The following is a 20327-nucleotide window of genomic DNA, read 5'->3' as shown; positions in this document are numbered from 1 at the left end:
ATGGAGAAAATTGAGACCCACAAAGTTAATTTCAGTGGACTGTAGATTGTAGTATAAATGCCTTAGAATATCATAATTTAAAAAGGATAGTCTTCAAGATCAGACTTCAGTTTTATATCAGATTGCTAGTTTGGACAAGTTTGACACACCTCTGACATTTTAGTTTCCTATTTGTAAGTCAAAGCTTTGATAGTTAAGGAAGCGTTTTCTCTTTTTTAAAAAAATTAGGGAATTAATGTTTTACATTCAACAGTAAATACAATAGTTTGTACATGTATAACATTTCCCAGTTTTCCATATAACAATACAACCCCCACCAGGTCCTCTGTCATCCTTCTTGGATCTGTATTTTCCACCCCCACCACCACCCCAGTCTTTTACTTTGGTGTAGTATGCTAATTCCAGTTCAGGTTCTACTTGTGTTTTCTTTTCTGATCTTGTTTTTCTACTTCTGCCTGAGAGTGACATCATCCCATATTCATCCTTCCGTTTCTTATTTCACTTAACATTTCTTCAAGCTCCATCCAAGATTGGCTGAAAACCAAGTCACTGTCTTTAATAGCTGAGTAGTATTCCATTGTGTATATATACCACAACTTGCTCAGCCACTCATCTGTTGTTGAACATATGGGTTACTTCTAGGTTTTGGCTATTAAAAATTGTGCTGATAAGAACATATGTGTAAACAGATCTCTTTGGATGGGTGTGTTGGGTTCCTTAGGATAAATCCCCAGGAGAGGAATTGCAGGATCATAGGGTAGGTCCATTTCTAGCCTTCGAAGAGTTCTCCAGACTATTCTCCACAGAGGTTGGACCAACTGACATTCCCACCAGCAGTGCAGGAGGGTTCCTTTGACCCCACAACCTCTCCAGTGTTTGCTGCTGCTACCTTTTCTGATGTATGACATTCTCACAGAGTGAAATGATATCTCATTGTCTTTATTTGCTTTTCTCTGATAAAGACTTGGAATATTTTTACGTGTGTTTCTCGGTCTTTTGGATCTCTTCTGTGAATATTCTGTCCATGTCCTCTCCCCATTTTTGGCTGGGGTCATTTTTCTTGTTGAGTTTGGCAAGCTCATTATATATTTTGGTTATTAAACTCAGGAAGCTTTTTCTCTTAATCAGACTCCATACATACTACCGTGGGTGTATATTATAAAAGTGAATTTCCTTAACTTGATCCTTCGTTGCTTAAAGTAATAGCTTCTAATGGAAAAGATAGGCCTAGAGTATAAGACAAATTGCATCGTTTTTTTCTTTTATTATTACAAATTACATCTGACAATCTTTCTAGACAGAAGATCAGACCTTTGCTAAAGTATTATTGGTAGATGCTATGGAAAAACACAAACTTTGTATGTTCTCTCACTTTTGGAATATTACTCTATATACCTATACTTTTAAAAGAAGATGTGTAGCTTTTTCAGGCTCTGGAAGTCCCTAGCTAAGAAAATGCAGTGAATTACTACAGCAGGGAGGTACTTCTGAGCTATTGAAGTAGCAGTTACACAAAGCTTGTCCTTTCTTTTAACAGGTGGTTCCATCAAGGCCCTAATCCCCACAATGGAGCACAGGACTGGCTGTACTCAGGCAGCTACTGGGACAGAAACTACTTCAGTTTGCCTGATATTTATTAGATGCAAAACAAGCCGGGGAATCGGGTTAATCTACACATATGTCTTAAGCCTATGTTTGTCAATCTTTTCCTTGGTTTCTACTCATCATTTAAAAAAAAAATTCTTGAAATAACTTGCTACAGAAATCATACCTAAGGTGACATTGCTGATGAAAGTCTTAGAACCAATGGGTTATTTTGCTATCCAAATGTACTTATTTGGAATACCATTTTATAGAGATGTAATAGGAACTGCTGGAGAATATGATTTTTATGGTTGCCTGTTGCCATATTGAATGAAGGTTTATATCTAAATGTAACCTTAACTTTATGGAGTTATATAATGATCCCAAATCTAGTAATTTTAAATATTTTTATTCTGTCATGCTTGAATGTTCTAGATGTAACCTAGAAATACAATATTTATGTGCTTATAAAGCTATGTCATTTTATGAAGACTATATTGATAAGATGGCTTTTCTTCATACTAGTACTTTCACCTTTACCACTTTCCAACTCCAAAAAGAAAAGGAAATGTCTGAATACTCAGAGTAGGTATTCCTGATATGAAATTTTTGAATAATTAAAGCTGGAAAAGGTATTAGCTTATTTTACTGCTCTGAAGTTACTTTTACAACTTTGTGTAATCAATGACATTAGAATTAGTGTTTAAATTGTACTTGTTTGATTTGAAAATGTGTATAAAATCTAGCAATTTACAGAAGTACTTTAGAAATAGATTTAATCACCATGGGTGCATAATAAAAAACTTTTTCAAGTGCTTCATCTTCCAGTGGCAAGTTCCACCAGATAAATTTGCACTTATATATGTATTATAAGGATCATACTATATAAAAGAAGGTCTTGTGCATTTCAAATTTGCAAGGCACCTGTACACTTATATGGAGACCTACTGTATAGTAGTAGCTTTACCCCTTTAATTGGGGTAAATTTATTTTATAGTATATATCTATACAACTCTAGACTGAGGTAATGCTTCAAGAGGCCTTAGGTAGATACCAGTAATTCTATTGCTGTCTTTAAGCTAACAAGTGTTAAAAATGAATAATCTACCTGCTGCTAAATAAAGGTAATAGAATATTCCCCCTAAGTGTGGTGTCTTTCAAGTACTACCCTAAATTCTGAAGAGTATCCTTAGAAAGAAATCTGTGTGCTAGTCTGCAGGACCAAAGAACTGTCTCCCCCCCCCCCGACCTCCCCCCGACACACACACAGCTCACATGCACAATGTCAGAAGTTAGGGCTTCATATCCTCTGGTTTCAGATAATATTGTGGCAAGGTACTACTCTCTTTGGTAGGACTTCACAAAGAATTATCAGTGAGTAGAGAACCTGTATCTTGTATCTTGAACACTAGAGTTGTTTTTTTTTAATTTTTTACAATACATATGTAAGAGAAATTTTTTCTCACAACTCTGCTAGTTTTAAGCCCTTCTGTGTTGTACCTTCTAAATTACAAAGTAGGCAGAAATACAAGGTGTTATGCTTGCATGAAGTTTATTGATACATTACGCTTGGCGGCAGACTCCACCTTGAACGTTGACTCAAACAGCGTCATTTGGGCATCTGTTAGGAATAATATCATGAAATGTTTAATCGTGAAACTGAACATGCGAAGTGATAAAAGGTCAGCAGGGTGTGGTCTGCCTTCCTGCCCTAATTATCATTTTTATCATTCCACTTAAAGTCTAAAAAGAGGATGAATGCTCAGTTCAACACCAAGATATTCTGATAACTGGATTGTCATAAATATATTAACTATATAGTACTAGGACCCATCAGGTATTCAGCTTGCAATATCCACAAATTGTTTCAATGAGCTGTGCTGTGTATTGACTACTAGTCTCCCTATTTCTTTCACTGACAACCCCCCACACACACACACCGACTTGTAATCCTTTTCCTCATAAAAGCCAGGAAGATCGCATTCTTTGGGCTTCCCACTAAACCTGCAGTCCAGATCACTTCTCTTTATACGCAGAAGCCCTCGGTTCATTTGATCGATCCCTTCTCTATTCTGCTTCCTCCAAGGCCTCAGACACCCATGCTTTTTCCTGCCTTGGGCTTTGGGGCTCTTTGTGAAGCTGGCAGTCATACACAGGTCTCAGTTTACATCTGAGCCTGAACATCCTTCTGACAGAGGAGGAACTCTATGAGTACCCTACGTCCTTCAAAATACTTATTGTAGCTTATTTTGGGTCCATCTCCCCTACCGAGGTGTAGGCTCCATGTTTTTACACACTATTGAACACATATAGGGGCTGAGAGTGTACCATAGGACACAATACTAAGTACTGGTTGAATGAAAATCTAAAAAATATGTTTATGATAAAACTGTGGTTAATTCTTGTAATTGCTTCAGAATTGTAATGTGCCTCCCATCTATCCATCCTACTGTAAAAATTCACTTTTGAAAGAGAACAAAATTTTCTAACAGTGATTGAGTGTTCCATATATAATCTCTAATCTCTTACCTTGTTCTCCAGCTGTTCCCAAGTCCTATTTTTCTCTGCTCCCCCCTTAAACATGTCTCTAAAAAGATCACAGACTTTATAAAATTATAACTTGAACATTGTAATATTTTTTAAATGTCTCCTTTTTAGCATCTTCCATGAGCCTGGACACAGACCCAGGTATGCAAAGGTGAATGAATTTGCTGGTTTAGTTCATGGATTAGGCCTTGGAATAAATCATGGTTCACTGCACCTTCTATGCATTTGTAATTGGTAGTAAGAATACATATTTATCAGTGACTGGTGGTAAGAAAGCTGGAGTTAGTAATTCAAATTACAGGGCATGCCCCAACTTACTGCTGCTATCTCATCTCAGTATCATTTTTTTACTAGATCAATCTCTAGGTCAGCCATTCAAAATGTTGAAAGATTATTTAGACCCAGATACAATGGTAGGAATATTTACCTACCAGTTTTGACTTTCTGCTCTGCGAACATGGGCAGTAGTCACGGTAATTTCTCCAGCAATACCGTAACTTCCAAAGGGAGTGTGTTTGTCACCAGATCCTGAACCTTTTTTGGCTACATCTTCTACTGGGAAAGCAACAGAAAGAAATACTGGACTTTGTGGTCTGGGGACATCTTGTCTACTTGTAGGAGGACTACCACTCTGGGAATTTGGGGTGTGTTTCTGGAATTTCTGATCTGTAGGAACAGCAATAGGTACTTGTACTGCAGCATATCTCTTCATAGCATCTGACTGTGAAACAACAGCATGTCCAGGAAGAGGTTTCCAATCCTGTGCTTCCTGAACATTTGAGCCTACTAAAATAAAAGGTGGGGCACTGGTCTTCTTGCTGTCGTCCATCATCATATAAGTTGGAGAAGTAATGTTCGGTGGATGCTGCAGAAACTGTGGATCCTTAGAATTAGGTAAATAGAGGGTTGCTTGGGGAAAAGGCCCAGGCGCAGGTGGTGGTGATGGGCGACTTTGTTGATTCATATCAGTTAGACAATAAAGGGTCCACATGTTAGAATATGGTGGTGGTTGTCCTGCTTCGCTTGCTGCTATTGCTAAAAAAAAAAAAATGTGCAGGTATTAAAGGGTTGGTCTCTGTATCAGGCGCTATGCACAGAAATGTCTTTGTAAAAAAATTTTACATAAATTTTACATAAAACATAGCTGTAGTAATATGTGCGATAAAGCATGCTATAGAGAGGGTTAAATTGTGTTTGGTAATGTGTAAGCAACGAGATTCTCTACAGTTGAAAGGGGAAAACTGGGTTGTGATAGTATGCGGCAGAGGCAATAGAGTTGTGGCTGAGGTAGCAATCTCATTCTAAATAGCTGTTTACAGGTACTTAGACCTTAGACATGGCTTCTGTAGGGTCCTCAGGAGACAGAGAAGCGACAGACATTTGATTTTACAAAAAAAAAAAAAAAAACAAGAATTGAAGAGTGCTAAACCACTGAGAAAAACAAAAAGGTTAATGCATCTGCACGATGATTTCTTTTTTGCTTTCTCCCCCTCCGCTCCCCAACTAAAGGAGTTAGAACAAGGTGCCGTCTTCTGACCACATAATCAAATTGTCTCTAGTCCTTCACAGGCACTGTTAATCCTCCACTAATTCACACCACTCAGAATCCCATGGAAAGCCCTTTTCAGACAGAGTTAGAAATCACAGATTCTAAGTGGCAAGGAAAAGCTTGCTTGGTCCCACAGGTGTTCTTTTAAGATCCCACAGGTGTTCTTTTGAGAGAGAGAGAGAGAGAGATCTGAAAGGACCATCCACCTACTTATACCAAGTACTGTCTTAGAGACTGAGTCCTAGAAGATGAGAATATGGAGAAAAACTTCCTGATGTTTCTACTTTTCAGATGTGTTGAGTCCACCTTTCAAGCACTGACTAGACAGTCTATTCCTGATTAACCTGATGTATTCTCAATAATTTCAACTGAGTTTCTTTAGGTCATCAAAAATATTCACAAGCCAAGTCCTCAGTTTCTACAGTTTAACAATTCAGTCTTTGTTGTTAACTATTTCTAATGCATGAAAAGGATAAGTACTTGGGAACAGTCACCTAGTATGAAAGTGCTGCTTGAGCCACAAGTATGCCAGTCCCACAGACTATACTTCCAACGCTGCCCTCTGCCTTTTCAGCTGTACAGAATCCCTGCCACACTGCCAGACAGAATTTGATCTCTAATTACCTGCTTGAATAGTACTTCATTTTGGTTCTAGTAAGAGTCCAAGTTGGAAGAGTTTCTGCAAAAGGAATGGAGGAGGTTGGTTGGCGCACGGCCCATCTGCCCCATCTACCCCTTGAGCTTGTTTAAGTGAGGTAGGAGCACGGGTAGGTCAAATACCATAAACAGCTAAGAGATGGAGGTCAGAGCAGATCTGTGTCACATAAAACACTGGCGATAAAGTCCAGCAGCCAAGAAAGCAGCTTCACTTAGGCACTAAGCAAGGGGATGAGAAAGGGAAGCCAGTCACCTGAACTTCCTTCACTGTTCCTCAGATGCTGCCTGTGTTTCTGTTGCAGCTACCTCCTTGCGGCCGTGTGTGGCAGAACTTTAGTATAACCTCGTCTCTCCATCCAGCTGTGGTGCTGCTCTGTCAGCTTCGGAGGTGGGGGGGCTCCCAGGAAATGAGTGCTTGACCCCGCTCCCCAAACCTTATTGCAGAACTCTTCTGACTCCGTGCGAAAGCAGAGTTGAACACACCACCATTTCTTTCACCCTTTAAATGTCACAGCCTACATAAATGCATTGCTGTAGTTTGACTTCACATCCACAAGTGAAAATATTGAAACCAACACTCCACAATCAGAGTTCTGCAAAAGAGTATTCAGATTGCTAGTAGCTAACAACAGACATCTGTGGTTTCACTTTTAAATCACCGGTGCGTGTAAACTCTCAAATACAACAAGTTTTTAAATAGGCTTGACATTTTCAAAAACTACTGAAGATAAAGACCCTAGGCCAGCCTGCAGGGAACCTGTTTATATATGGTCGCATGAAACACAGTTGTCACCTGAAATGTAATTCTTTATTTTGTAAGCATTTAATTTTCTTACCTGAGTCCATCAAACCTCGTCAGGTGCTGCTTCCCCTTCCGGTTCCGCAAGACCTTCTGGAACAGGAGGGAAGGAGCCACGGGCTGCCTTTACAGAAGTGCCCGAGGGTGCTGCCTGTGCAGCCAGCCCCGAGGACACAGAGTAGGCCTCCATCTCCTGAGTCGCAGAGCTTGCCCTTGACTCCTGCCCAGTTTTGCTAGGGACCTGTGCAATGATCTCCACTTCTAGCTGCAGAGACTTTTCAGAGCTTACTGTTTTGGCAGAGCTGTCTACTTCCAGGATTTGTTCAGGCTGACCTTTCAGAGAGGTGCCAGATAGTATAATTGTCGCTTCTGCCTCCACATGCACTGAGGAATCATATGTCACATTCTCTTGTGAACCTTTTGCAGAACCCTCAGATTTCTGAGACAGGACTGAGGCTTTCTGGTCTACTACGGGTCTGGGACTAACTTGTGGTGACTGCTCATTTCCTTTAAGACGAGCAAAGTAATCAGTAAGAGGGGCAGCTACTTGTTCTGGCATTTGCTCAACGTAAGTGACTCCTTCAACCACGGGCTCATCATTATAGACTGATGATATGCGAGGGACGGCTACTGGTTCTGACACTTGCTCCACATACTCAGCTCCTCCAACCACAGGCTCCTCTGTATAGACAGATGATACGGCTGATGTGACCTGCGTGTCAGACTGCAAAGGGACCTCGGGAACTGGAGCATTAGCAGGAGGTTCTTGTTCATCCTGCAAGGGGAACGTTGATGGTTCAGCCTCAAAGCCTTTAGAACCTGAATCTACATGGATAGATGTTTGCCTCAGACCCTGCTCTGATGCCACCTCTGCAGCGTGCAGCGCAGGAGGGGCCACCACGCCATCTTCAGCAGCCTCTGAGTACAGCACCTCGTTGGACATGGCAGGCATACTTGTTGCTACATCCACCATTAAAACGTCAGATTGATTAGAATGAATAGATGAAACGTTACCTAACATCTGAGCTGCAAACTGAGCTGGGTCAGCTGGAACATAGGCAAGCTCTGGAGAGACAGCTGCTGGAGGCGGCGATGAGGACGGGCTGGCGGTCTTGGGCGTGGCTGATTTCAAGCCACTAACCGCTTCGGCCGGCTCCTCATACTCTATGTTTGCAGGATAAACAGATGGGAACTGAGTGGTTTTGTGGCTGAAGAGTGGTGCCATTATATTGTCTTCCTCTGTGTCCGTAGATTTTTCCATCCGTTCAGGTTCTTGAGGAACTACAGGTATCTTTTCTGGTCCTTTTACACATTCTGGTTTCTTCTCTTGTGCCGTTCCTTCTGTCCACTTCTCTACTAAAATAGTCACATGGGTTAATAATCATATTTCCCCTCAAAAAAGAATGTTTGAGAAGTAAATAGTGGGTTAAGTATCAGATCTTAGACATTTCATAGAGTTACACCATACTAAACCCACATTGGAAATATTGTCAAGAATGTCAACTGGGAGTGGAATCTTATGGCTACTGCCAGCATCACTAGAGAGTATCATACCTTGCTTGCTACCAGATATGGACAGTTTTAGCAGCATCTTAAGTTAGAAAAATTGTTAATAAGAACTGCCATGAGTTGGGGAATATTTTTGTGCTCATTCAATCAAAAGATAACCTGAGTTAATTTATTGAGTGAGTCTTAGCAGTAGTAAAACTGATCTAATAATCAGACTCCATCTTCTGCTCTAATTTAAACAATCCTGGACCTATGTTTAAGATATAAAAACTAAAAAAACATTGGTTGTATTGCAACAATAAGGAAAATTGAGATAAACCACAAAATTAGAACTTTAATCACGAGAGAGTTGAAGCCACAAGGCTATTAAGTTAACTAATTTCCCTTTATAGAAAAAGGGACCACAGACACAAGAATGTCTACTCTGGAAACATAAATAAGGGGGGAAAATTATGTTGTATTAGCTGGGAAGGAAGACACCTTAACATTCTAGTAAATGTCAAAAGAATACCAGGATATCAGTCTGGAATAATCTTAGATTCCAGAACCATGGACAGTTCACTCTCTCACAAGCACTTTTCCATCAGCTTCACATGGAAGCAGAGAAGTCCAGAGAAATCCCATACCAAAACCAACACAAGGTTTCTTAGCATAGGGGCAGATAAAGGAATCACTGGCTTAAGACCTCACCAGTGACATAAGGCAGAGTCAAATGCCACCTACCAGAGCAGTGGGAAAGTCCCATCCATAAGTCTCATGCACTCAAGGGCCATTTCAACCTCAGATGAGTCCAGAACATCCTGACACTGAATAAGGTGGGGGCAGAGAGCAAGGACACAGCGAGAGTCCCCCCACCCCAGCTCAAGAGAAGGTTGGAACTGAGAGGGAAACACCCTCCACATGTCCAGCCTTGCTCTCAGCAAGCCAGTGCTGGAGTAATAAGACCTGCAGTACAGCAAAGGTAATGATGACCTTGACAAAAACCAAGCTGAACTGACTAGACTGATCCACCCACCCCACACCTATTCAAGACCTCAAAAAGGTCTTTCTCCCTCCAGTGAGCAGTTTCAAGAACCCAATCTAATCTAGGAGTTGGGTCGTCACTGCAGTCCCTACTTAGCCTGCATAGAGCTGATCTGACACATTATTTATATGGCATAAGTTCAGCAACTTTTTTTTTATATATAAAACTTTTTAAAACTTGGTACACATTAACACCCTGCCTAGGTAAATAAGCAATACCCATTCCCGTTCAAGGAAAAAATGCAAAGTACAAAATAGCAGTAGCAATAGTTTAGGTGAGCCTAAAATAGAGGTATCCCTTTTCTAAGTGTATCATCACAAGTATGTATAATCAACTATAAATAAGTACAAAAAATGGAATTTGACGCAATACTAAGACAATATGGGGCAGGGGTGGATAGCATAATGGCTATGCAAAGAGACTCTCATGCCTGAGGCTCCAAAGTCCCAGGTTCAAATTCCCACACCACCATAAGCCAGAGCTGAGCAGTGCTCTGAAGTAAAAAAAAAAAAGAACTTAATGTAAATAATACAAGATAATAATATATATAAAAAATACATATATATAAAACTATGTACTACATGTATGATACCATGTAAGAATTGAAATTGGACCCAATGACCAGTAAGAAATTTGTAACAGTTTAGCTACTATATGGCTAAGCCAAAAATGTTAATCTGAAACATCAATGGTAATTCAGCTGGTGATCCAGGTGACTAGGTTTTTTTTTTTTTTTTGCCTCCAGGGTTATTGCTGGGGCTCGGTACTTGCACTACAAATCCACTGCTCCTGGAGGCTATGTTTTTGCTTTTGTTGTCCTTGTCTGTTGTTGTTATTGTTATTGATGTCATTGTTGTTGGGTACTGGGGGCTCAAACCAGGATCCTTACACTGGTCCTTGTGCTTTGTGCCATATGCGCTTAACACACTGCACTACCACTACTGCCCGAGCCCTGTATGCTATGTCTTCTAGATTTTTCAAAAGAAGGTAATGTTAAGATAGGACTGATACTGGAAAATGGATTCAAGCTTAGAGTGTACAAGGTGAAACTGGTGGTGTGATCTAATTTGCCACTGGGATGGAGAAACCATTACCATTGTTACTGAGTGGTGAAAAGATCAAAATTCACAGAAGTTGGGAGCCAGGCACTAGCACAGCAGTCGAGTCGAAGCACAAAGACCGGTTTAAGGATACAGGTTCAAGCCCCCGGCACCCCACCTGCAGGGGAGTCACTTCACAAGCACTGAAGTAGGTCTGCAGGTGTCTATCTTTCTCTTCCCCTCTCTGTCTTCCCCTCCTCTCTCGCTTTCTCTCTGTCCTATCCAACAATGACAACAGCAATGACAACGATAATAATAATAAGGGCAACAAAAATGTGAAAAAAATGGCCTCCAGGAGCAGAGGACTTGTAAGCATGGAACCCCAGCAATAACCCTGGAGGCAAAAAAAAAAAGAATTAACAAAAGTTGGACTTTATAACCAATGAACCCTCGAATCTCTTATCTCCAGAGCTCTACTCCAGTAGGGAGAGATAGAAACAAGCTGTGGGTATGTTTCAATCTGCCAATGCCCATAGCTAATAGAGGAGAAATTACAGAAGCCAGAACTCCTACCTTCTGCATCCCAAAAATAATTTGGTCCATACTCCCAGTGGAACAGAAATTACAGAGTGAAAATCAACAGAGGGCTCTGAACTTCAATTCTATCACTCCAGAGAAAAGAGGAAAAAAGGAAGGACATTTGGAAGTAGTAATAGGTTTAAGTATGACTTGGAAGGGAAGAGAAGGTGACCATTGGGGGAAAAATGAGCAAATATATAGTCATAGAAATAATAGCCCATATCTGTGACGTTGGGCTACTGTAGCTTCCAGTGGAGGGAATGGGGCACAGAACTCTGGTTATGGGAACAGTGCTTAAGTATACCCCTGCTATCTTATAATTTTGTAAATCATATTATCAGTACTTTTTTAAAAAAAGAAAAGGTGGGCTTTGAGTTCTACACAAGAAGGTAGCAGGGACTAAGAAGTGAAATTGTGGAAGGTACTGTGGAAAAACAGCTATAGTTTTCCTTCCTTCACTGTTCAGGCTCACGAATTTAAGACTTATCCTAGAGGGTTGTGGAATGTTTCTCTATTTTGGAAAAAGCGTGAGTTGGGGACAGGCAGTTGTGCACCAAGCATAGCACACACATTACCATGGGTTTGGACCTGGGTTCAAGCCATGCCTCTGTGGGAGGTGAGGATGGGTGGAGAGGCCTCACAAGTGCTGTATGTGTCTATTTCCTCCTCTTCTCTCAATCTGTCTCTACCCAAAAACAGAAAAAAAAAAAAAAAACTGCTACCAGGAGAAGTGGATTTGTTACACAGACATTGAGCCCCAGTGATAAATTTGGAGGCAATAAAAATAAATAAATGCATGAGTCATGTCACCAGGAAGATCTAAGTTTAGATACTAACTCTACCAATTAATAACTAGAAGCTTAGAACTAATTTACCAATCCAAATTATCAGACTCCCTTTGAATAAAATTGCAAGGATGCCACATGCTTTATAACTCTTAATTGACAAGATACAGTCTAAGAGCCTATGACAAAACAGGGCATCCAAAAATGCCATTCCCTTCTCTCCCTTCTTTTCCTCATATATACTAAATGGTGGGATGTAAGAGATGACTTTATGATTTAAAAAAATATTTCTTATGTTTTTTTTTTAAATAACCCCTCAGCTAATGATTGAATTAATGAAGATTACGAAGTTAAGGAGCTTTCACTGATCCCTTTAGTAGTGAGAAAGAGCTGTTTAGTCAAATTGTAGAAAACTAAGAGGAGCCAAGCATTTTACTTCATGAGCTGCTGTGGAAGTAGGCACATGTGGGTGAAATGGGGAAACTTCAGAAGACTGGGTAGAGCAGGATTGATAGTCTTAATCACAGGCTCTGGAAAATGGGGGAGATGATGAGAAACAGAAAAGTCTGATTCTTTTCCCCATCCTGTCTCCATCATGTGATTCTGTCTGACACTTCTCTGGAAGGTGCTGCCTGGGGTTGAACCCAGGGCCTCATAACTTGCAACACAGGTGCTCAAACACTGAGCTACAACCCAGCCTCATTTACAAGAAATTCTGAAGATACTGAGTGTATGGGTAAACAGTGTTGATTCCACGATGTGATTTCCAAAAAATGGGGCATTTCTTAGAATAAAATCCCCAAAATGGAATTTTAAATGAAACAAATGATATGTACAGGGATGTTCTTTTATCTCCATGGTTTCCTCTGTGTGTGGGCAGCTGACTAATACTGCCACCAGGAAGTGGACTCGCCAATCAGGAGATAATGTGGAGAATACAGCATCTCCAGTACACTTTCATACTTTCATCTGATGATCTGGGAGAAGCGTGGGAACCAGTTCATTAGGAATGCCAGTTAGATTTTATCTTTTTTAAAAAATATTTATTATTTATTTATTCTCTTTTGTTGCCCTTGTTGTTTTATTGTTGTAGTTATTGTTGTTGTCATCATGTTGGATAGGACAAAAAGAAATGGAGAGAGGGGGAAGACAGAGAGGGGGAGAGTAAGATATTCACCTACAGACCTGCTTCACTGCTTGTGGAGACTCCCCTGCAGGTGGGGAGCTGGGGGCTCAAACCAGGATCCTTATGCCTGCCCTTGCGCTTTGTGCCACCTGCGTTTAACCTGCTGCACTACCTAGATTTTTATCTTGCCCACATCACCATGTTCTAAGGTCTGGTGTTGTCTTTATTCTGATCTAGCCACAGGTAAAGAGACTGACAGACCAGAATAAGCAGTATCTGATTTAGTTCCCAAGAAAAACTCTTATTATTTCATCCTTGGAACCTACAGAGTGAGCATGTGTAAAGAAGGTACTTTAGGTTCTGCCACCCATATTTAACTCTGAGATTCACACCAGGGAAGTTCTGTTTAGAGGAAGAAGATGCCACCTATTACACCTACATTTTTATAGTAGAGAACTGAACAACCCTGCAGCCAAATTTACTCAGAGCTCCCAAAGGAATGCCAGTTGGGGAATTAAACTAGATAGGAAGAGGGGAGGCACCTTATGGTGCCTGGAAATCCCCAGACAGCCTCTCATTAGTCCAGAACGATCCTTCCCTCGATATAGAGGCTGCTCCCACAGCCTCTGTGATAGGACCTATGTTAACAGACACTGTCCTTCAAAACAACAAAAGGCAGGCGAATTAATCAAACTGATATTATAATGCCACCAAATTCTGTATTTCTGGCCACACTTAGACCTTATTTTCCCATCACTCTGGTAAACTACAAAAAGCTCCACGGCCTAGAGATTATTCTGTTTCTGCAATCATACTCTTGAGCTTAGTTTTAGGTTTGCCTATGTTCACTATGTTAACTGCTTTGATATCTGCAATTGCTGGAAGAGAAAAATAGAGGCACCTATTTATTCCTCATGCTGCCCTGTTAGTTCAGTGAGAACTAGACAGAGACCGAAGACTAGACACTTAGTCGGCTTCCTAAATTGGTTAGTGGATCAATTCTTCAATGAACACATTAACTGCAAAGTTACTTTCCATAATAAAGATTCACTGGTTTTATCACCATTCTCAGACAGCAAGCCTGCACACTAGTTGCCAATCCTCTCAAACAGCTCCTGATAGAGAGGCCACCAAGGCCACGAAAGATGGATGTGATATATACACACACACACACACACACACACACACTCACATACAGACCTCATTAACTTGAACGGTCTGGAAACTAGGCTTAAGACGAGGTGGGAAGAGGGCCAATGTTCTTGTTCTAGTTTTTATATCAGGGTACAAATCAAATTTTAGGGGCCAGGCGCTGGCACACCTGGTAAAGTGCTCATTACAGTGTGCAAGGACTCAGGTTCAAGCCCCTGGTGCCCATAAGCAGGGGTGGGAGGGAGGAAGCTTCAGGACTGCAGGTGTCTTGTCTCTTTCCTTCTTTATCTATCTCACCCCCTTTCAGTTTCTATCTCTATCCAATAATAAATAAATAAAAATAAAGCTTTTAAAAAAAGAAATCAAATTCTACTGCAACCTGAGAATACCATCAGGATCCTACAGGGGTGCAACCAAACTCGGCAAAATAATATTCCTGAACCATAGCAATTCACTTTTCTAAATCTTAAAGTACTTTTTCTATTTTTAATCTTGTTTTGTAAAGTTGTTTTTTATAGATCCCTTCTTTTTATTATTTTTTCTTTTCCCTTTTGTTGTAGTTATTATTGTTGTTGTTATTGCTGTTGTAGTTGTTGGAGAGGACAGAGAGAAATGGAGAGAGGAGGGGAAGACAGAGAGGGGGAGAGAAAGACACCTGCAGACCTGCTTCACTGCCTGCAGGTGGGGAGTCGGGGGCTTGAACCGGGATCCTTAAGCCTGTCCATGTGCTTAGCGCCATGTGCACTTAATCCGCTGCACTACCACCTGACTCCCTCAGATCCCTTCTTTTTTTAAAACACATTTTCCTAGAATTTACTCCTGATCTCTTTTTTTCCCCCCACGAATATAACTGGGGCTCAGTGCCTGCACCATGAATCCACTGCTCCTGGTGGCCATTTTTTCCTGTTTTTGTTGTTGTTGCTGCTGTTGTTGGATAAGGATAGAAAGAAATCAAGAGAGTAGGGGAAGACAGAGAGGGAGAGAAAGACACCTGCAGATCTGTTTCAGCGCTTGTGAAGTGACCCCCCTGCAGGTGGGGAGCTGAGGCTTGAACTGGGATCTTTGTGCTTCGCACTATACGCACTTAACCTGGTGTGCCACCGCCCAGCCCTCTAAATTACTCCTAATTTCTCTCTTAGCTAGTGGTAGAGTATTAAAAATGGCTGGACAGGAAGAGAAATACAAATACCAGATTGTCTCACTTATAGATTGAACTTAAGAAATAAGGATAGAAAGGGAAAAGACAGTATGAAGTTTGGACTGGATGTGTTCTATTACACCAAAACAAAGAACTCCAGAGGTGAAGGGGGCACTCCAGAGGTAGAGAGGGCACTGGAGTGAGTACTTGTGCATAAGGTCCTAAGTTGGCAAGAGTGTTCTGCAGACAACTATCACAGGGAGATGAGAAACTGTACCCAGGTATCAACAATTGTACCATAAACCACTACCCCTGCCCCAATAAAAGTATTTAAAATGGGGGGGTGGAGAGGCTGGTAACTAACTGACCTTATCTTTTCTTTCTCTATAATAACTCTAAATTGGTTAGCCATTATTTTAAGAATGACTTTGCTATCTCCCACACTGAACATGAGTTGCCATTCTCTACACAAGTTCCAGCAAGGGGCAACGTGGTGGGTGTACCTAGTTGAACGCTCATGTTACAGTGCACAGGGACCCAGGTTTGAGCCCCCTGGCCCCCACCTGCAGGGGGGAAGCTTTATGAGTGGTGAGGCAGTGCTGCAGTGTCTGTCTCTCGCCACATCACCCCTTTTCCTCTTCATTTCTGGCTGTCTCTATCCAACAAATAAAGATAATAAAAAAACCAAGTTCTGGCAAAAACTTGTTACTATCTTTTTTAGACACGTGTCCATGCTTGGGATTTTAACACTTTATCTCCTTTTTCTTATTAATGATCTTCCAATTTTTCATCAATTTCACCTTTTCTTAATTCTACCCTCTGAAAATTTTCATTAGTCACCGTTCAAATCAGTTTCATTTTCATATTAAGATATTTACACACTGAATGTGATTTTCACAAGACACAGTTCTTAGCACAGAACTAGGCTGGAAAAAGTCTACGGAAAATGTCTTTTGGGCAGCAAAATAGTTCACTTGTGCAGTGTGCTGTTTTTCCATGTGTGCAAAAGCACTGAAGGAAGCTTCAGGACTATGGACTATTTCATTTTCTCCCTGCTTCTCTACCTTTCCATTTATATCTAAAAAATAAATAAGAAGGACAAGAAAAATGCCTTCACTAGAGTGAGATGCCTAAAACAAATAAGGCAGTTAGTGACGCCTAACTGATCTCCTGTCCTCCCTTATGGGGTGTAGATTTAAACTCTCAGGATGGGAATGGCTCTTATGGATGTTAATGTAGAGTTTCTTCATATTAATCCTACTAGGCTGCAGAGACAGAATAATGGTTATGCAAAAGAGTTGCATGATTGCAGCACTGAGGACCCAGGTTCAATCCCCAGCACCACTATAAAGTAAATTGAAAAATAAAAACCCCAAATTTCCATTAATAATACTAGGAAGAGAATTTTATTGAAATACAGAATTCCTAATGAATGTACAGTTTGAGTTTTTATTATCACAAAATCCAGTGTTCTTAAGGTTTACTTTATTTCCCAAAAAACAAGGCATATAAGAATTTGAGTTAGGTTTTCATTGCAGGTCTAGATCATTGTACTAATGGTTTTGTAAACGGTGAATACTATTTTTTAATTTTAAAAAATTTGAATCAAAATGCCAGTCTCCTGATATTAAAAAAACTGAATAATAAAAAAGCAGTATGATTGATAAACAGATATCAGTGTAATCATATATACAGAAAATATTTGTGAGAATCACTCCTAAATTTGAATGTATGCTGGCAATGGAGCAGTAATTTATAACTAGTATTATTAAACTATTACTAATTGTGGTACTTACTTTTAATCTGATGAAATTGTTTAACCAGATCTTTTATATCCAGACAATTATTTCCTGAAGGAATAAATACAGGAAACAAAATACATAAAATTCTCAATTTAAAATACTCTCTTTGCAAAGCAACAAGTAAGTAATGGAATAACAAACCTTCTCTAAACATAATAAGTTCTTTAAAATAAATTGCTGCAAATTGAGTGATGTTTGGTGGATTTATTTTGAGAACAGCTCTGCTAACTCCCTCCAGCAGAGTCTTGAGGCCATAAGGTACGACAAGTCTGGGCTTTGAAGAAATCATTTTGGCAGGATGTCTATATTCTCAACTATAAAAAGGAAAAATAAAATCCTATAAACAGTATATTTGTTTTTCACTAAACATTTATGAGTTAAATATAATTTATAAGAACAAATCTATCCCCTATTAAATATTTAGTTTTAAATATAATCTCTAGGTATTTATTCTAGTAAAATAGACTAATTTTTTATGGTTTTTAAAAGAGACAACAACCTTACACTACGAATAGCATGTTATGTGCAGATGAGTAATCTGCTACTACTACAGAAATCCATGGGCAGTGCCCTACAGGAAGTTCAGGATGTTAAATATAAATAACAAAAGTCAAATAAATGTGGTTCTGTAAATTTGGTATTTTCTGTAACAGAATTTCAAAAAGAAAAATTAAGTTTGTTTCCCAACAAGCAACCTTCCAAATTCCATAAACAACTAGTCATCAAATAGAGTCACAAAACAGGATTTCTACAAGATCTAGTCTTCATTTTCCTAAATATTTCCCCACTTGATATATATTAAATATATTTTTTTAAGTTTAGACTTAATTTTATTTTAAACAATCAGAGTAAGTGTAAGTCATTTGTAGTTTTAGTAACCCCCACCACCAGAGGAACTTAATTTCTCTTTCTCCCATAACCTCTGTTCTTGTTTCTTCTCTTTGACTTAGATTTTAAGTCGTATCAAAGGTACTGCATATTATAGCTTCTAATTATCAGAGCTGTAGAGCTTGTCACTTAAAGGTGTGTTTGCCTGCCTGTGTGTAAAATAGAAGGGGGAAGGTGAGAGAGAGAAGGGAAGAGGAGGGGAGGGGAGAAAACTATCTATGGTAAGGGAAAAGTGATGTTAGGGAAAAAATAGAATAAAATGCAATGAAGTTTGCTGCCCCTCCAAAAGCCATAGGTACTTAATATTCATAGTGAGGAGTGGCAATTTGATAACTGGTCACCAAACAATCATCACAAAACAGGGAATAGATGTTAATTATTAAAATGTTAAGTTTTCTTGCCATTAAAAAAAAAATCGGTCGCGTGGGAGAATAACAACTACTATTCTGGATCCTGAGACCCAGGAGAAATTTCTCTCATGGGTCCTTATAAGCAGGAGAATAGTTTTATATAATGAACCCTGTCCTCAACAACATCCCTGCAGTAAATACGAATAAACGAGCTTCACCGGGCTAGCGGGTACAGTTGAGTTAGAGCAATTATATAAAGGATTTATCTCTGATAAAAAGTAATTAACGTGTCACAGCAAAAGGCTGAATGCTTAAAAAATACAGTTCATCTTCCCAAAGGCTGGAATAGAAGTGGGGGTGGCGGGGGCGGGGGGGAGAGAATCTGTATTGACCAGCCACTTTGAGAATAATTAAGTTTACTGAATCCCTTGATACATCTCAGTATCATTCAACAGCTTTGCTGAAATAAGCCCGTCTGTAAAAAAAAAAAAAAAAAAAAAAAGTATTAAGGACTGACAAGATAGCTTGGGTAACTTTGTCAAGCGCAAGACCCGGGTTCCAGTTGCTCCCAAACTTACTCAAGGGAGTTTTGATGCTGAGGTTTCTTCCTTTCTGTGTCTATCTAAAGTCCTCCTGGAGCTGTGAAGCCCCCAGTGATGACAGAGATACAAATATAAAATAAACATTGTTAAATAAAACCGTGCAGGATATGCTACGATATGGATAAGTGGTATGTTCCTCCAGTGTCCATTTCAAGTGCGTGTGCGTTGACCATATGGCACACATGAGCCCAGAGCCTTCCTGCAGGCAGCCTGGCAGGGGCCCCCAGGGCCCAGGTGGGCTGCCCGTGGCAGGGGCGCTGCACCCAACCTCACCCAGACGTGGTGGCGCGCCTGGTCACCCAGCGTCCTAGACCGAGGGCTACAAGACCCCTGTCACGCGGTCCCCACACAATCAAGGCAAAAACCCAAACCTGCCTGGAGCAAGTTGGAAAGAAAAAAAAAAAAAGAAATACAGTGATGAGCTTAACACCTAGCCCCCACCTCCCACGGGGTGCAGGTTGAGGAGGCGGCGCCAATAGACAATGCGAGTGGCCCAGGCCCCTCCTCCCTAGGTCCTGGGTCCGGGTCTCGACCCCCCGACCCTCAGTCTCTGCTCCTCTTGCCCTTTGCCTGGTGGGGAAGGTGGGGAGTCCCCTGAGGCAGAAACAGACCCAACCACCACCCGCCTCAGCCCCGCTTGCTGGGGGTTGGGGGGCAGTCAGTCCTCCCCGGGGAGGAGCCCCCGCCATCGACCCAGGATGCTCGAGGGTCTGCGGCTTAACTGCCTCCGGTGAGGCTCGTCCCACCTTCGTTCCGGCGAGGCTCTAAAGACGTTGCCCCCTTGCCGGTGGCTCCTGGAGGGGCGCCTGAGCCCGAGGGTTCTTTTATACCCTCCAGAGACGTCAGACCTTGTGTCACAAAGACCTGCTCCTCGAGGAAGGCTCTGATTGGCCGGCGGAGGAGGCATTTCAGCCAATCGGGAGTCGAAGTGGACGGAGGTCGGAAGTTCCGCGCGGCAGGGAGGGAGGTGTGCCCAGTTTTTTGCTGACAGGCAAACCGCCTCGGGGGAAACCGGCGGCGACAAACCGCCACAAGCCCCGCAAGAGCCTGGGCCTGTGGTCGCTCAGTCTAAATACAAAGACTTCTTAGGAGAGAGAAATGTAGGGCAGTGGTTTTCCTGCCGCCATCTCTCCTTTGTACATCGTCCCCCACCCCGCCCCCAGATAATCTTTCCAGTCTCCTTTTTTAGAAAGAAC

At 41.0% G+C, this 20327-nt stretch overlaps 2 protein-coding genes across 10 annotated transcripts in view; one reads left to right on the top strand and one right to left on the bottom strand.

Moving 5' to 3' along the window:
* OSBPL1A (oxysterol binding protein like 1A) overlaps positions 1 to 2722 on the top strand; it is a 251514-nt gene extending 248792 nt beyond the window's left edge. For all 5 annotated transcript variants that reach the window (XM_060173612.1, XM_060173611.1, XM_060173613.1 and 2 more), the window contains one exon: positions 1538 to 2722. In XM_060173612.1, coding sequence (XP_060029595.1) covers positions 1538 to 1640 — 103 coding nt within the window. In that variant the 3' untranslated portion in view covers positions 1641 to 2722. The remainder of the gene's footprint in view (positions 1 to 1537) is intronic.
* Positions 2723 to 3119: 397 nt separating this feature from the next.
* Positions 3120 to 20027, bottom strand: CABYR (calcium binding tyrosine phosphorylation regulated). 5 transcript variants are annotated; one of them, XM_060173619.1, is made up of 6 exons: positions 19878 to 20023; positions 17433 to 17605; positions 17286 to 17339; positions 8151 to 8492; positions 4563 to 5166; positions 3120 to 3205 (listed from the first exon to the last, which is right to left on the bottom strand). In XM_060173619.1, coding segments are annotated over exons 2-6 (1149 nt in total). In that variant the 5' UTR covers positions 17581 to 17605; positions 19878 to 20023; the 3' UTR covers positions 3120 to 3204. The 5 variants fall into 5 exon arrangements, 4 of the variants coding, with proteins under 4 accessions (XP_060029602.1, XP_060029598.1, XP_060029601.1 ...); XR_009545057.1 differs by lacking the exon at positions 3120 to 3205 and adding an exon at positions 6305 to 6359 and having other exon boundaries at positions 5080 to 5166; positions 7174 to 8492; positions 19878 to 20027; XM_060173615.1 differs by lacking the exon at positions 4563 to 5166 and having other exon boundaries at positions 7174 to 8492; positions 19878 to 20025.
* Between the last annotated feature and the right edge of the window lie 300 nt (positions 20028 to 20327).

The sequence above is a fragment of the Erinaceus europaeus genome, chromosome 15 (assembly GCF_950295315.1).
Source record: "Erinaceus europaeus chromosome 15, mEriEur2.1, whole genome shotgun sequence".
Lineage (NCBI taxonomy): Eukaryota > Metazoa > Chordata > Mammalia > Eulipotyphla > Erinaceidae > Erinaceus > Erinaceus europaeus.
The sequence above is the reverse complement of the archived record's forward strand: the minus strand, read 5'-3'. Positions and strand labels throughout refer to the sequence as shown.

What these genes read in the sequence shown, in the direction of transcription:
- CABYR (XM_060173615.1), bottom strand. Translation starts at nt 17,580, where the DNA reads ATGATTTCTTCAAAGCCCAGACTTGTCGTACCTTATGGCCTCAAGACT. An exon ending in ACTTATTATGTTTAGAGAAG is followed by an intron (nt 17,340 to 17,432) that starts GTTTGTTATTCC and finishes TTATTCCTTCAG; the next exon opens with GAAATAATTGTCTGGATATA. An exon ending in ACAATTTCATCAGATTAAAA is followed by an intron (nt 8,493 to 17,285) that starts GTAAGTACCACA and finishes TGACTATTTTAG; the next exon opens with TAGAGAAGTGGACAGAAGGA.